Here is a 17,260-nt window from a genome sequence, read left to right on the forward strand (position 1 = left end):
TTCTAGAATCAAAATAGGGTTGAATGGCACAGTTGCAGGATGTCGTCATTTGTCTACAACTACATTTTGTTTCTCCTTTATTATTTAAATCTTTAGTTAAACCACATCGAGGTGGGAAAAAGAAAAAGTAAAGGATTATGGTACTGTACTAGTCAACTGAAGTTTCACCGACCACGTGACCAAAAGAACGGAGTCCCTTTCCTCGTGCCAAGTCCCCGAGATAGACAATAAATTTACACTAGATTTACACGAAAGCGAGGTTGGTTTCTCGTGATTGTGCAATAATCTCCCCGTCTCTGTCCTTTTCTCTCTGGACACCATTAGGGCAACAGTACATCAGTGTTGTGTGCCAGAGAAACAACAGAGCTACCAACATGGTGAGTAACCATCATGGCTCCATCGTATTCAATCTACAAAACTTGGCATTCAGTGACTTGAACTGAATGGTGATTTCTGTAATTTTCGAAAAATAAGAAACAATATTCAGTATCGGAAGAAAGTTACTACGCCATTTTAGACCGGTTCCTGCTTGATAAAAGCGATGTACATATGAGTATTTGTATTCTTCATTCTGGGCTGTTGGTTATATCTTACACTAAGATATTCTTTATTGATTTTTTTCAGCCGAACTTTACGATAGACCAGGTAAGTGAAGACGAAGTATAAATTGTGTTCTTGATTTAAGCCTGTCTACGGAGCGAGAAACGTGGACCCGAAGTTTAGAGAAAAAAGATGAAGTAGGATACATCTTATAATTGTCAACTTTAATAGTTAGGATTTGAAGACAAGAAGAGTGCTTTGGTTTATAACACTATGGACTTCGCCAGATCGTTAGGTTTTCCGAAGAATCATGGCAACATCTTCGAACACAGATTTCATATATTATTAGATTAGCTTACGGTATTTTTTTGTGGATTGAATCAAAGTCGTCTTATGCCAAATAACGTGTTTCCAAACTGTGCTTATCAGACTATTTTTCGCGATCATTACGTTTAACGAGCTTGATTTAAATATAATTTGATGTATTTGTCTGCCTTGTCGCTGGATAAACACGTTTCTAATTGCTAACAAAAAGATCAGCAGTAGAATGGAATTTCTTTTACAACAAATTAAATCCCAAGGGAATGTGAAATTAGTCTACGGTCCAAGAATCTGTAACGGCTCTTTGTTGTAGAATTTTTTTTAAAATAAACATCTGTCATGTACACACTACTTAACATTGACAAATGGCAAATGACAATTTTTGGGGTAGAATAGGCGATTTGCACGATGGCGTTGTTGGACTGCAAGGACCAGAATCCTTCAATTTTTCTTTTCCTTGTGTTAATTAGACCAGACTTCAAGGCTTTTTAAATTCCACGCCATGCGCCTGGCAAGCAACCAATGTCTATTGCCAAAGAATGCTATTAAACACCACCCTATCAGGGCTAACGAACAGCCATACTCCCAGTCTCTCTCTCATTGGTATGCTCAAATAATTCCAATTTTCTTGAATAGATCGTATAAGAGGCCCATTATTGGCCAGGACACAGTATTCAATATAGGGAAAAGAGAAGTTAGGAAGCCATAGTTATCATGCCAAGTCGCCTTATCAGCACCAGCAAATAAATATGGGCATGCCATCATACACCAAAATTTTCAATTGCACACTGGTATGCTGCAAAATTTCTAAGGCCACACCAAAGATCTTCGTTGTAACCTACACTGTTGTATATGCTCTTTTGGGACAACCTATCTTTGACTTAACTTGAGAAAGGACAGTCAGTTGACCAGTTTAAGAACTAAATTGCTGATAACAACCTTTTCTGATCCTGCCATAGATCCGTTCCATCATGGACAAAAAGCATAACATACGCAACATGTCTGTTATTGCTCATGTCGATCATGGAAAGTCTACACTAACAGATTCTTTGGTCAGCAAAGCAGGAATTATTGCATCAGCAAAAGCTGGTGAAGCAAGGTTTACCGACACCAGGAAGGATGAACAAGAACGTTGCATCACCATCAAATCAACGTAGGTTTTTTCTTTTTATTTTATGTACTGCAGTCATGTGTTTTCTATAGAAATTTCTCTGTTAGCAAATTCTTGACTCCCGACACCACATAATTAGAATTCTACTTCATTTCAGGGCCATCTCTATGTACTATGAACTGAGGGATGAAGATTTGGCATTTATAGAGGGTGAACGAGAGGGCAAGGGCTTCTTGATTAACCTGATTGATTCACCAGGACATGTAGATTTCTCATCAGAAGTCACAGCTGCTTTACGTGTAACTGATGGTGCCCTTGTTGTTGTAGACTGCGTTAGTGGTAGGTGTTAAAAATTGATTATTAATTTTGAACCAGAAAAACTACAGGAGAGTTTTATTCATCTGTTGGTCTTTCACTATTTTTAGTACTGTTGTCAACAAAACTTCACAGAGTTAAATCAATTCAGTGTGAAGCAATCTACTAGAAACAGTACCTAATCACAGATGGACAGACAGACAATTTCATTCAACACAGTATCTCTTCAATTACAAAGAATTGGCTTCCAAGAAAGCTGCGCTAAGAAATTACTAAACACAATACAATTACAAAATTTCATGATAGAAGAAAATTACTAGTGTTAATTACTATTGTGGAGACTGAGTGTGCAAAGAGATTTATGAAATAACTTAAGAGACTGTTCTGCTTTCATTGCATTTGGAAGAAAACTCCATAGGTTAGCACCACAATATAAAAAACTCATTTTCAAGCTTTCAGTTTTGGGTTTCTGCATTGCTAAATTGTTGCTACAGTTCTCTGAGATAGTAAGCAGTGCTGTCTTGAATCAGGTTAAAGACCTCCGTAAGGTACCCAGGAGCTTTGTTATGCATAATTTTATGCATTATGATCACATTATGATGTTGACCTCAAACTCCAAGAGTATTCCACTGAAGCATTCTCAAAATGTCTGCACATCTATTTTCCCAGTCAGTTGAGTGATGATCGGAGCTGCCCAATAGCTGTTATTGAAGTTATCAGCAGTTTGACATATAAACAAGGTGAAAGGGTCAATTCTGCTTTGTATTGACCAGTTCGCCTTGTTTGTATGCCTTTTTCAAAGGAATATTTGCTGCAGGCTCAACTGCAATAACAGCTATTGTAGAGTTTCTCAAGTCTGTCTGATAGGCCATTGTTTAGACCTGACTAGACAACATCACAGGTATCAAAAGTAGGGAAGAACTAATGATTTAAAAATTTTAGTCAAGAGTTCGTTCAGGACAAAAGGTCTAACCAGTTTTAATCCAGCAATGACTTAAGATGTCTTCTTAGCAATGTGGTCATTGTGATTCAACCATGATAGATAATCGTCAATATGAATGCCTAAAGATTTGGCTGCTTTAACTCTCTTTATCAGATCATCACCCAGTCTTATTCGGAAGAGAAACGTTAGTTGGGCGGCTTTGTGATTAGAGCAAACAAAAACATATTCCGTCTTAACTTGGTTTAAACTTAACTTGTTGGCAATAAGCCACAGCCCAATATTTTCTAATTCATTATTAACCAAATTTTCTAACTCTCTAAAGCAAGTTGCTGTAATGGTTACATTTGTATCATCAGCAAACATCCACGCTTTAGAGCAATATAGAGAACAAGTCAGTAATGTAGTTAAGAAATAATAAAGGCCCTAGAATTGATCCCTGGGGCTTTCCACAAGAAATTGGTTTACCATTGGATAGAAAAATGTTCAATTGGCACCTGTGCTAGTTGTGTGATTCTTGGAGCCCTTGATACTCGGGCCAAACACTGAACATCTCATGCCCTGTCCTTACTATTCTGTTCCATATGAACAGTCTCACTTTGCTATATATTCACACCAAAACACTGAAAACATTTGTTTGACTGTGTACACTTGACAAGTGGCTCTGGGTCACTGGATCAAAAATAAATTGATCATTTTGTGGGCAAATTAATCTGTTTTGTGCAAATGTGGAGATAATCCAGAGCTGAATTCTGAGAGGGTGGTTGACAAAGTGGTATTGCTATCTTACAAGTTGTTCTCTTCATGTTCCTTGCTATGCATGTTACAAAAACATTGCTTTCTTAACTTGTCAGGTGTCTGTGTCCAGACTGAGACAGTGCTGCGACAAGCTATCAGCGAACGTATTAAGCCTGTTCTTTTCATGAACAAAATGGATCGTGCATTACTAGAACTTCAGTTGGAGAAAGAAGATCTTTACCAGACCCTTCAACGAATTGTGGAGAGCATCAACGTGATTGTGGCAACTTATGCTGATGAAGACGGTCCAATGGGAAATATTCAGGTCAGAGCTTGTCAGTTTTCAGTAGTGATACATTTAACTGTAATTTTTTTTGTACAACATAAAAATCTGTATTTGCCTTAGGGTTAGCTCCAATCACATACAGTACCAAACAATGCTAGTGTTCACACTTCTTTTTGTATTCTTTGGAACTTAATAGATATTAATATATTTACCTGTGGGGAGGCGTGGTGGCCTCATGGTTAGTGCAGTCGTCTCTGGATCGAGTGGTCAGTGTTTGAGCCCTGGCCGGAGACATTGTGTTGTGTTCTTGGGCAAGACACTTTACTCTCACAGTGCCTCTCTCTTCACAGGTGTATAAAAGGGTACTGTTGAAATTAATGGTGGGGGTAATCTTGCAATGGACTAGCATCCCATCCAGGGGAGAGTAGAAATACTCCTAGTCGCTTCATGCTGTGGAAACCAGGATAAGCTCTGGCCTGATGGGCCACTTGGCTGGTATACAGACTTAACCTTGCAGTACGTATGCATTTTTTTTTTTTTTATCTAGGTGTATCCTGAGAAAGGTACTGTGGGATTTGGTTCAGGACTTCATGGCTGGGCATTTACTCTAAAGCAGTTTGCAGAAATTTATAGCCAAAAGTTTAAGATTGAACCAGCAAAGCTTATGAAACGACTATGGGGGGACCAGTTCTATAATCCGTCAACAAAGAAGTGGAACAAGTCTGAAGGAGATGGCTTTGTTCGTGGGTTTAACCAGTTTGTCTTGGACCCAATATACAAGGTGAGGTGAATTTTGCTTGTGAATTTGTCTTATCATGAAGTCATATTACAAAATGTGGTTTCTTTAGTATCGTATGGTTCCATGGCCCTGTCAGATCACCTTGAAGCAAGGTTTCTTACGTGTCACTTTGGTTAGCACCCGCTTCCAATCTAGTGGGCCTGAGTTAGATCCCAGGATTCATTGACGTTTCTTTTTTCTGTCCATTTTTTAAGTCAATGGTCTTTTTTCTTTTCTTGTTCCACCCATGTTTCGGTGAAGAACATCCACATGTAGCTTCATGTACTTATTTCAAGGTTGGAACCAACAAGAACACAGTTTTGATGTTACATGACCTTGCTGTTTTGCGTAATCAACCTAAAATTGCATCTAATGGTTTACATGTGGTGCGTTCATAATTTGTAATTTAAAAAAAACCTTGATTTTTCCGAAGATCTTTCGCAGCTACTCGGCGAGCGGAGTTGCTTTGATTTTATTCGCAACCTATTCACACATGATCTAACAGGGCTGAGGTGCATAAAGCAGACTACGCTTTTGTCTTCAGGCAAGAAGAAAAATTTATTAAGCAAGGCAATGAGGAGTTTACAATGTAGAGTGCATGGCTCATTCGAGAATGAGTAAATCCATCAGAGCAACGCAGCTCATGTAGTGGAGGTTTGCCACTTCTTGTACTCCATGAAGTATGCATGAAAAGTCTTTCTTTATAACCAGTTTTGCCAGAAGTCAATATGGTTACTTGTATAACTAGAATAACCCGTAAGCCACACATGTCAATCATCATCCACTGGGAAATCGGTGGGTTTGCTTATAGAGCACTTTGATTGAAACCTTTTTTCCCACGACTTTTCCTGTGTGGTGCTTTCTTCGCACTTGCAAATGGACACAAACTTTTGCATTTCGTCAAGGGCATATTTAAATTTCAATCAACAATCTTCAAACAGAGAACACTTGGAACAGCTCGTCGACTTCTTGTCTGTGTAATGTTGCATGATTTAAATCTGTATGAACCTGGGCAGCATGCTAGGCAAATTTGAATTTAATTTGCAAAAATGCTTGAGGTATATGGCAATCAGTATTGGATTATTTTGCAGCAACTTTGCAAAATTGCATCAAAAAGAACATCTGCTTTGACTGAAATGACTACTGCATTCAGCATTCCTTGCAGCACTCTGCTCTGCTATACTTCTGAAATAATCCCCTGAGCATGTGTGCTGAAAGTCTTTTTTAAAGTGAACCACAATTTATCCAAGGGGTCTTCTTAGTGGAAGCCAAGTGAAAAGTGCTAAAGATGTTGCAATAGGCCTTTCGCAGCTAAGCCATCACACGACCTATTTTTCATAAAATTATGGGCTATAACTTAACAAATGCCAGAAATGGAAAAAGCATGTCGAAAATATCAAAATGGCCAAGTTTGAGGCCCCCATCATTAAAGAATGAGATTTTATGACAGTCTGAATTTTTAAAAGAATAAGAAGATTTGTATGGAAAAAGTTGTTGGAGAGCAAGGTCTTGCTTTCCAGCAACATTTTCCATACAAATCTTCTAAATTTTCCGAAAAATCAAATGGTCGTATAAACTTAGTCTTTAATGCCAGGGGCCTCAAACTTGGCCATTTTGGTATTTTTGATGCACTCTTTCCATTTCTGGCATTCTTCAAGTTATAACCCATAATACAGAAATTTCTAGGAAAAAATTGGTCACATGACCCGAGCTGCAAAGGGCCTATCCTTTGGAGTTTTGGAAAAAAAATCATATTTCTACAGTCTGTTGTCTTCATCTTCAGTTGCAAGATAAGTTGTGACAAGAGAGAAAAATATATTGCAACAAGACAGAAAAGAAGTGAACATGCTTCAACACAGCTTTCTTAATAGCTATTCTGGTATATTGTGTCATAAATGTCTTGTGTCACTGATTGTTAAAAATCTTTCTTCTTTGAACAATGGTTTTCTTGGATAATAACAAATCAAACATGCACCAAGCACTGTCATTGAGAAAGAATTCGTAGGATCATGAACTTTCTTTTAACTTTATTTTCTGTGCTTGGTTTAGATGTTTGATGCAATCATGAATTTCAAGAAAGAGGAAACTGCTAAACTGCATGGAAAGTTGAATATTAAACTATCTGCAGAGGAGAAAGAACTTGAGGGTAAACCGCTGTTAAAGGTAACCATGAAGAAGTGGCTCCCAGCTGGAGACGCCCTGCTTCAGATGATCACCATCCATCTGCCTTCTCCAGTGAGGGCTCAGAAGTACCGCATGGAGATGCTTTACGAGGGACCTCATGATGACCCTGTTGCCCTTGGAATAAAAAACTGTGACCCCCAGGTGAGGGATAACATTCAGATATTGATTAAAGTGCCTATGGCCCCCAAACGTTTTTAAAGGGGGATTAAATCTTTGTATTGCATGGAGCAAAATGCCACAAAAAGTTTTGTTTTTTTGGTTAAAACTACGATTTTTTTATGAATTTATTAACTTTAAATTATTCAGGACACGACCGAGAGCAACAGAGACTGGGGCTAGTGACATCAAACAGGGATATTGGCACCAGTTTTGAACTGAAGAGTAAAGTAGTAGATATTGGAGAGTAGTAATGAATCTCCATGGTATGTCAATGAAATGTGAAAAGTGAACTGATCAACATGACACAAGTGTGGGACAAAGAAAAAGTCTGGGTCCCCGACAGGAATTGAACCCACAACCTCCTGAACACTGGGCGGGAGGTCAGGAGGTCATGGGTTGGACTCCTGTCAGGGACTCTGACTTTTTCTTTGTCCCATGCATGTGTCATGTTGATCAGTGCCTGTTTCACATTTCATTACCGAGCTTAAAATTCTCCATCTCTATTCACTTATGTCAATGAATTAATTTACCAAAAAAACTCTTGCATGTGTTGTGTGCCTATGTTTCTAGTTTGGAAAATGTTTTCTGTTTCAAAATTAGAGCGTGCAAACCATCACACCCTAGGATGTCACTGTAACAATCATTTCCAGTGTTATGTTGTTGCTGTGTTCAAGAAATAATGGAAATAAAAAACCGTTTGCACTTGACACATTCACTTTCAATCGTTGCGAGTGTTTTTGCTCTCTAATTTTCAACAAATTGATGAGCATTTTTTATTATGACTCGGTGCTGTTATAAACAAAGCTAAAATGTTTCATTGACCCCCGTCTTGTTCCATGCCTGAGTGCATCACAGAGTATGGCAGGCAAGTGAACCTCCTTGTTTTAATCCCAGGCAATCAGTTTGTATGATTTTACATGGCATCCATAGCAAAGAAAAAGCATAAATATTCAGTCTGCGTAATTAAAATATTTAAACATTGAGGAAGAGGTAATTTTGTATTCATTGCAAGAGAAAATGTGCATATAGCATATTTTGAGATTTCAGTGTTTATTTTTAATGCTATTTTCATTTTCTTTTATTTGTGTCCAAATCAGAAATTTCAGTGCAAAAACTTTCCGTTACAGGTCATTTCCCACGTTCGCAGGACACCAAATGGAAAACGTGTTAACCTATGAAATTTGAAATCCCAGTGAACTATGTTTAAATGTACTGGTTTCTTTTTGTTCAGAAAGGTAGATTATGCTTCATGGCTTTGTTGTGACACATCAAATCTTATTTTGTCTTTTATAGGGTCCACTTTGTCTTTATGTCTCCAAGATGGTTCCAACTGTGGACAAAGGTCGCTTCTATGCCTTTGGGCGTGTCTTTTCAGGAATAGTTTCAACAGGACAGAAAGTACGCATCATGGGCCCAAATTATGTACCTGGAAAGAAAGAAGATTTGTATCAAAAGAGCATCCAAAGGTTAGTAATGGAATGCTAACAGAGTTTCCAAACAACAGCATTTATTGGTTCCAACCACTGTTGCAGTTACATGAATCATGAAACATAGTACATTGTTGTATAAACATGAGTGTTTTACTTGAGAATACACCAACATTAAAAATTCATATGAAACCACATCTGGAACTTAGGTGAAGTGTTTTTCATATTCTCACTAGTGAAGATATAGATGACTTCACTGATATCATTGTAATTCTAATGAGCAGCGAGTATCAAGAGTTGAGTCATGTTTCAAGTAAATCAAGACTGGATGTTTGAATTGGGATACTTGTGAGAATCAAAAATCAAGAGTCAGCTTATATTTGCCTGGTACTGAAAGATCAAAATAAATTTTAAACTGATCATGACTGTCCCATAATAACAGTGATCAGCATTGGCTTGAGTGGAACTTAGTCTAAATTACTGTTAGACACAAGTAAAACAAAGATTATACAATCAGTATTCACAGTACATCTTGCTAACCGAGTTTGCGGGCTGTTCTGTGAGTTTCTACTTGCACAGAATGGCTTCAAATTTCTGATGCACCTCGAAAGCAAAACAATTCAATTTAAAATCATTGTTACTACCATTTTTGAGCTACTGTGAACAGCGAACTTTTTTCTGCGTTCTGCGCTTAAAACATTCAAGTTTGTGTAGACAAATTGTCACTTTTTTTAATTGAATCAATTAATGTATAGAGCATGAACATGTCAAGTTTTGACAGCTCCACCTGAATGTTTCTGCACGTGAAACACAGGTTTTGAAAACGTTGCGTTGAGTTTTTTTGTAACTAAAGTGCAGCTTCCTGAAATAAATAAGAATAAAAATTTCGAAATTTCCAAAGGATATTAAATCTGCGAACCGACGAAATCAGCTCGTGGAATTTGAGAATCGTCACGGTTGTACAGGACCAATTTTTATAGACTAACAGTTTGCGTGACATCTTGAGCTGGAGAATTCTTATGTAATGGCAGGTGTTATGTCATGTGTTCCGGCACCCAAGTGAGGTAAGGTGAAAACTATGCAAGGCTTTTTTTTTATTTTTTGTTCAAACAGAAACAAAGTTAAATCCCAGAAACAATTACCCATATAATTCACAACATTGAAAACACCAAAATAAAAGTTGAGAGGAGAGTACAATTTCTGCTCTCAGATGCGCTGTCTAGCTGTGTCCGATCCTGTCTGCTCGATTCGACATCGCTTCTCCATAAAATGCTGTTCATATCTATTATTTGCTAATACGTAAGCTGAAATAGAAAATTAAAAGATCAATTTCAGTATTTGTAAACAAGAAGAAGGAAACTGCAGCTCGTTGCTTCATGTCAAGCTGCTGCGATGGTTTGGCGGTTACCTTTTGTGGTTTTATCTCGCATCTGATTGGTCGCAAAACAACAAAGCTTCCAGAAATTTCCTCTGGTGTTCACGGTTTTATGGGAAAGACTGTAAAAAAATCGGAGTGACCCTTTCTGTCCAGTAATATGAATACATAAGTTTGACTTGCACAACCGACATGGTTTGCGTTACAGCTAGCAAACGTACTTGAGAATGTTACATGTACAAAAAACTCGACATAACGATTTCAAAACCTGTGTTTCGTGTGCAGAAACATTCAGGCAGAGTTTTCAAAACTTGGCATGTTCACGCTCTAAACGTTAATTGGTTCACTTAAAAAACGCGACAGTTTGTCTAGACAAACTTGAATGTTTTAAACATGGAACAACGCGGAAAAAAGTTGGTCGTTCACGGTACACTGTAGCTCGAAAATGGTAGTAAGCGACTCTTACGTCGTTAGCAGGTCTTAATATACAATTTCAGAAGTAAAAGAAAGTTTTAAACTTTTACTTGCCAAAAAAAGTGAAGAAAACTTGGCAATAAATCACAAAGCATTTTGGCAACAATAACGGCTTTAAATTTTAGCGGGCCATACAGTAGAATACAGCCCGCGAAATTGACCAATCGCAGTGCGCATACTAACTGAGAGATATGGTAAGAACGTTTAAATCTACCATTTAATTCTACCAGTCCACATAGAATCATTTGTGTGATGTACCATACCAACCAATTCTGTTTTGTATTATATGTATATATGTATTATTTTCTTAATGTTTATTTTGTTTTTCTAGGACTATTTTGATGATGGGCCGTTACATTGAAGCCATTGAGAATGTTCCTTGTGGCAACATCGTGGGGCTTGTGGGAGTGGATAACTTTTTGGTCAAGACTGGTACCATTACAACCTATGATAATGCCCACAATTTAAAGGTCAGTACAAACGTAGTGTCGACTAAGCGACAGTCTAAACCCATTTAATCAGCCACCCTTGGGGAAATAGGAGGTGGCTGTTCAATAGGGGTTAGTTGGGAATTAGCAATGAGGCTTATAGAAATGTTAACTTATTCAGATTCAAAGCCAAATTGCATGTATTAAATTTTGGGTGACCTTTTAGTAGTAGCCTGCAAACATTTAATAGGGGTAAGGACGATAGAAAACCCTCACCAAGAAAATATTTTTTGTGAAAGTTCAGTAACAGAATCATTATTTTCAGTCAAAAAAGCTTTGTTTATTGCCTTTTTATAATTTGTCCTCAAACAAACATAAGCATTTTTTTTTTTATGAAAAGAGTAATTCCACATCACGCAAAGGTTAGCTAATGCCAATCATCATTCACTGGTAAAATCACAGGTTTACTCGTAGAGCACTTTGTTTGACTCCATTTTTTTGTTGTTGATTTTGAAGATGATGAAGTTCTCAGTATCACCTGTTGTTCGTGTAGCTGTCGAGGCAAAGAACCCATCTGATTTGCCTAAGTTGGTGGAAGGTCTTAAGCGACTTGCAAAGTCTGATCCAATGGTGCAGTGTTCAACTGAAGAGAGTGGGGAACACATTGTGGCAGGAGCTGGAGAACTACATTTGGAAATCTGTCTGAAGGATTTAGAGGAAGACCATGCCTGCATTCCTCTCAAGGTAAAGTGAACCCCAGTCTTAACTGAATCAAAATAAAAAAAAGAATGTATTCTAATAGAGATCTATCTTGGAAGGAATAGTATTGTTTTACTGAATGTAGTTGTTTTCTTAGGTCTACTATCTGAGTGATTTCGCAAAAACATGCCTGGCTAGGTTCAGGCAGAGCCTGAATGCGAGCCAAGCTAGTCGCTCTCCTTCAAGGCCAGGCTGGGGACATGGCCCAGGCACTGGCCGATCTGTTGATGGTTTGCTTGCGGCCGGCCGTCAAGAGTAGGGGCTAGGGGAGGTTGTCTATTACTGACACCTTCACTTGGCTAGACTTGAGTTTTCAGTGCCAAATAACCTTGATATTGACTGTGTGGCTGGGTACTTTGCTCAGTTGTTGAACATTGTTTGAGGGTTCTGTGTTGGCATGGAACCTTGCTAGAAGGGGCCCATGCAACGTGCGTGCATTACTGGCCAATCTCCAAGCAAGAGGAGTGGTCAAGGCATTTGTTTTTGAACTCTTTGGGGGCATGTTTTGGCAAATGCAGTCAGACTATAAATGTTCTTGTGGCCCTTTTCACAATTAACTTCTCTCATTTGCCTTACAATATAGCCTAGCATGTGTGTGAGGCAATTTCAGGCCATTTTGTAGTTTCGGTCTGAAATTGCATCCACATTGGATTACGTTGTAATGCTAATGAGGAAACCTAAGCATGAAAAGGGTTTTAAATGGATCAATATGCAGCTCATCCAATTACAGCACAAATAAAATGTAAAATGTATGGCAATATCTGACAATTTGTGTTGTAGATGTTGACAATTTGTTGATGTTGTCTAGCTTCTTCTTTATAAAACAAACCTTGCATAGTAAGTTTCTCATCAGGCACTCAAGTGTTTTTTGTCTCTGTACATTATAACTGTCACTTGTATTTTAACTTGCATGGGCTTGCCAAAGTCTGTACCACTTGTTTCAGTATAGTGATAGTACACACTAAATCAAGTAATAGCATAAGTAAATTAAGTATAACAAAACAAATTAGTTATTGTGTTAAACTGGTTTTACCTTTTGAATGATTTTGATCTCAACCAGAAAACCTTCGTTTTTTTTTAATCTACATGAGGAATACTGAGCTACTTGTGTTTTGTGTTAAACCCAGAAATCAGATCCAGTGGTATCCTACCGTGAGACAGTTACAGAGGAATCCAACCAAACGTGCCTTTCAAAGTCACCAAACAAGCATAACCGACTGTTTATGAAAGCAGCTCCTTTTCAGGAAGGTCTGGCTGAAGATATAGACAGTGGAGATGTAAGCCACAAACAGGATTTTAAAGAACGTGCCAGAGTTTTAACTTCCAAGTATGGGTGGGATGGAACAGAGGCCCGTAAGATTTGGTGCTTTGGGCCTGAGGCAACTGGTCCAAATATGGTGGTTGACTGCACAAAAGGAGTGCAATATCTGAATGAAATCAAGGATAGTGTTGTAGCAGGATTCCAGTGGGCGATGAAAGAAGCTCCTCTCTGTGAAGAACATGCACGTGGTGTGAGGTTCAACATCCACGATGTCACTCTTCATGCTGATGCTATTCACCGGGGTGGTGGGCAGATTATTCCAACTGCTCGTCGCTGTTTCTTAGCCTGCATGCTGACTGCCAAGCCAGCACTCCTGGAACCAGTTTATTTGTGTGAAATTCAGGTATAAAGAAGTACATATCAAACACGAAGGAGCGTGTTTGGCCACTTTTCCTAACTCTGAGAAGAGAGTTGAAAATAAGATGTGCAGCAGAGTATTTTTGAAGAACTTTGAGGTGTTTGGAAATATGGTCAAGCACTGTCCTGATTGTTTTATAAATCTTCTCAATTGAAACTAAAACTAACAAGAAATTGAGAAGTAAAATCGTAAAAATTTGTGCTAATTATTAAGATCAGATATCTAAACACCGTCATGGTGAGGATTTCCTTTATTTAAATGCTATGGATTATTAATGAGTTTCAGAAGTAAACATCTCACTGTGTTGTCTGAAAAGGAGACATTTTGTTTGAAGGGATGTGAAAATAACTGTGATACTTCGAAGAAGACTGTATCTTATTGAAGTGCGATAATGATGGTTTATCTTCTGAAATGGCCACATCAAAATATAATTTGCAACCCACTGTAAGTAAATACTCCTGGGAGCACAGTGCTGTCGGGGTAGGTGGTCAACAACTTTCAGGTGTCCACATCCGGGACGTTCCTGTTAGTGGAGGTTCCACCGAAGAGAAGCACTTTTTGAAGTACAGGCACTTGCGTATTGGGAGCACTTCTGTATAGGGGTGCCAATTAACCATATTTCGCCCTGGGTCTGTTTTTGTTGTTGTTGTTGTTTGTTTGTTTGTTTGTTTGTTTGTTTGTGGGGGCTCTCCACCTATGATCTCCAAACATTTTCACTCAGTATTAATCAAATTTATATGTTGTGTAAAGCATCCAAACTTGTTTACACCAGTGATAATCATGTGTCGATCATCTGGTCACATTTCGCCAAGATGACGCCACACAATTTACAATCTTAATTTTAAACATTTTTCACAAAGTCAGAACAATCCCAACATTGATTTAAAAAATCGGGAGAAACATACATGTAAGGTTACCACAAATGTAAAGAATTTTAGTTAGAATTCTAGGCAGTGTAATTTCTTTTAAGTGTAAATGACTTTCAAACATTTGGTTGGAACAAAATGCAAACAGCGGCCAATTGATGCCCACAGATGTATAAATCCAGGGGTAACTCCAGACATAGTATTCGACTTGGGGACCTTAATGTTAATTTCCATGTTCTTTTGCAGTGTCCTGAGACTGCTGTTGGAGGCATTTATGGAGTGTTGAACAGGAGACGAGGGCATGTTTTTGAGGAAGGCCCAATTGCTGGAACTCCCATGTTCATTGTTAAGGCCTATTTGCCTGTTAATGAGTCTTTTGGTGAGTGGTTTATCTTGCACCTCAGTCGAACAAAAAAATACAACGTCAAAGTTACACAAGGTGATGAAGAGTATTGTCCGTTGTAGCAATCTCATCCTCCAGATACCAAGCGTTGTCGGCCAGCAGTGACCGAACACTGATGCCGTGGGAAAAATCAAAAACCAGAACCAAAAGATCGTCACAGATCACCTCCAGGCCCAAGTCGTTCGAAGGCTGGATAACGCTATCCACAGGATAAATCACTATCCAGTAGATAAGTGTTCACAAAACAAACCACGCTATCAACGGGATAGTGATATAAACGGTGAATAGTGTTGTCCACCTTTCCAACAACCTGGGCCAGCACTTTATTGCAATTTATGTGCACTTGAAGGCGGATGCCCAAAAGTGAAATGTCTTACCCAAGAATATAATGCAATGACCCTTACATGTGGTAAACTGTGCACTGCTTTGATTTAACCCAGAGACGTCTGTGCCGGCCCTGACGAGCGTTGTCCCTTGTCCCACTTTTGACGTCATCAACTTTGACCGAGCTTGGCATCACTTAAAACTCAAGATCTGCAGGAGGAATAGATCTTTCCAATGAAACCCAGATCAGAGTGATTGGGTCAACTGAGCCTGAAAAATGCACGAAATGTTTAAAAACGAGTGAAAAACTCGGAGCAAAATTTCCCTCAACTACACGTGGCTACTCCCTGGTAAGAATTCGCTTTCTCAGGAATTCGTGAATTAGAAGCGAGCCCAGTAGATCAACAACTGCAGCAAAAAGATAAGAAAAGGAAAGGGGAAAAAAATGACAAAACCCGAAAAGCTTAAGACGCAGGTAACTTTCTCGTCCCAAATTTTGATTTGTGCTAGTGACCGAGCAAAAATCTCAAAAAGTGATGCTAGTGGAAGGAAAGGCATGCTTTTTTGTTGCCAATGACTTTTTTAGTAGATTAGAGCTAATTAAGCTTATATCCAGGCTAAAAATGTCCAAAATGTAAAATAATGCGTTTTCAGTTTGCCAAAAAGCTCCAGGAGTTAATGGTTCATTACTTCCATGTGTGTTTTTTTAATTAGGTTTCACTGCTGATCTTCGCTCCAACACTGGTGGCCAGGCCTTCCCGCAATGTGTGTTTGACCACTGGGAGCTAATGCGAGATGATGCTACAGAGCCCACGACAAGGTCTGGAAAAATAGTGGCTGAAACAAGGAAGAGGAAAGGTCTGTCAGAAGATATACCACCTTTGGATAGGTTCCTGGATAAACTATGAAGTGGGTTTTATACTCCTCGAAGTAAACACCAGTTGAATTAGCGACTGAGGACGTTGCCAACATTATCTTAACCAACTAAGAAACTAAGCGAATAATAAAGAAGTTCAGTTATCGTAGTTTATGTATGTCATCTACTTTGCAGTGACGGGCATCGTGACAGATGTTTCTGGAATTTTAAAGGCTGTTTGCTACAGCCACAGAAATCAATAAAATGCTATGTAGCTTTGCTGTGGGACTCTGGTTTTAGTTTCTTCTCTGAGTATATTACGTAAACTCTGATTGGGATAATCCTTTTTTGTGCTCTTGGACCACCTTGGGTTGGTGTAAACCGACTCGTCTTCCCCTGGTCTCTCAAGAACTTTCGGTAACTTTTCGTTATCTCGGGTTTGCCCTCACTGGATCTGCTAAAAATTTCTCCGAAATCGTTAAGAACCCCCTAGTCTGGTTCACGCTCATTAAGGGCCCCGTCCACACTAGGCCGTAGAAATTGGAAAACGGAGTTGTCACACTGAAAACCCATCAAATGTTTTCCGTTCACACTACGCCGGAGAAATATGAAAACGCGACAATCACCAGTCATTTTGGATTTGTGGTTGAGGAAGGTATCTAGACACCTCCCCACCAGGGACCAATCGCCAACAAGGAGATGAAATAGAGTAAAGTAGTGGAGAATTCTCTATTTTCCAATTACCCATAATTCATTCTTTTTGCCCCACAAATTTTGCATCGACTCTACTCAAATCCGCTTCCACTGCCATGTTGGACTCTCCTTTCGTTCCCTTTCCTACACCTACATGCGAACTCGCGGGAAGTTGCACGGGAGCAGTAAGCATGCGCGAGCTACGAGCGACGGCAGTTCGAGAATTGTTTGTTTTGTTTGGTTTTGTTTCTTTGTTTTTCGTTTGTTGTGTTGGTTTCTTTTGTTTCAAAAACGTGATATGCTACCCAAGTTACTAATGCAGCCCTTCCTTTTATATAGCCTGCGTAGCTGGTGGTTTAGTGGGTTTGGAGTATAGGAACGTACAGAGTGTGACTCGTCGCATGCTCTCGCGCTCTACAGCAGCTAAACCGCTGGCTAAACCGCAAGCTACGCAGGCTACCTTTCCTAACGCGATTTAAGGCTCCGTTAGACTTCACACCTGTCTGAAGAGAGTCGCCTACAAACAACGAAAAAGATGAAACTCGGGTGGATTTTAATTGGTCTTACAGAAGGTCAAGTTTAATTCAAGATTTTTCTCCAGTCT

At 38.9% G+C, this 17,260-nt stretch overlaps 1 protein-coding gene across 1 annotated transcript; it reads left to right on the forward strand.

Annotated features, from left to right (window-relative positions):
- Positions 1 to 252: 252 nt before the first annotated feature.
- On the forward strand, positions 253 to 16,251 carry LOC110066054 (translation elongation factor 2-like). The gene is made up of 13 exons (XM_020773254.2): positions 253 to 377; positions 625 to 645; positions 1,821 to 2,014; positions 2,130 to 2,311; positions 4,082 to 4,290; positions 4,799 to 5,032; positions 7,079 to 7,354; positions 8,666 to 8,838; positions 10,980 to 11,118; positions 11,593 to 11,820; positions 12,963 to 13,499; positions 14,627 to 14,759; positions 15,822 to 16,251. The coding sequence occupies exons 1-13, from the start codon at positions 375 to 377 to the stop codon at positions 16,013 to 16,015; spliced, it is 2,523 nt and encodes an 840-aa protein (XP_020628913.1). The 5' UTR covers positions 253 to 374; the 3' UTR covers positions 16,016 to 16,251.
- The last annotated feature ends 1,009 nt before the right edge of the window (positions 16,252 to 17,260 follow it).

Source organism: Orbicella faveolata, unplaced genomic scaffold (genome assembly GCF_042242905.1).
Source record: "Orbicella faveolata isolate gen_17 unplaced genomic scaffold, um_ofav_v1 contig_26, whole genome shotgun sequence".
NCBI classification, from domain to species: domain Eukaryota; kingdom Metazoa; phylum Cnidaria; class Anthozoa; order Scleractinia; family Merulinidae; genus Orbicella; species Orbicella faveolata.

Coding starts and splice junctions, on each gene's coding strand:
- LOC110066054 (XM_020773254.2), top strand. Junction 13,500..14,626: donor TTTATTTGTGTGAAATTCAG/GTATAAAGAAGT, acceptor GTTCTTTTGCAG/TGTCCTGAGACTGCTGTTGG. Junction 14,760..15,821: donor GCCTGTTAATGAGTCTTTTG/GTGAGTGGTTTA, acceptor TTTTTTAATTAG/GTTTCACTGCTGATCTTCGC.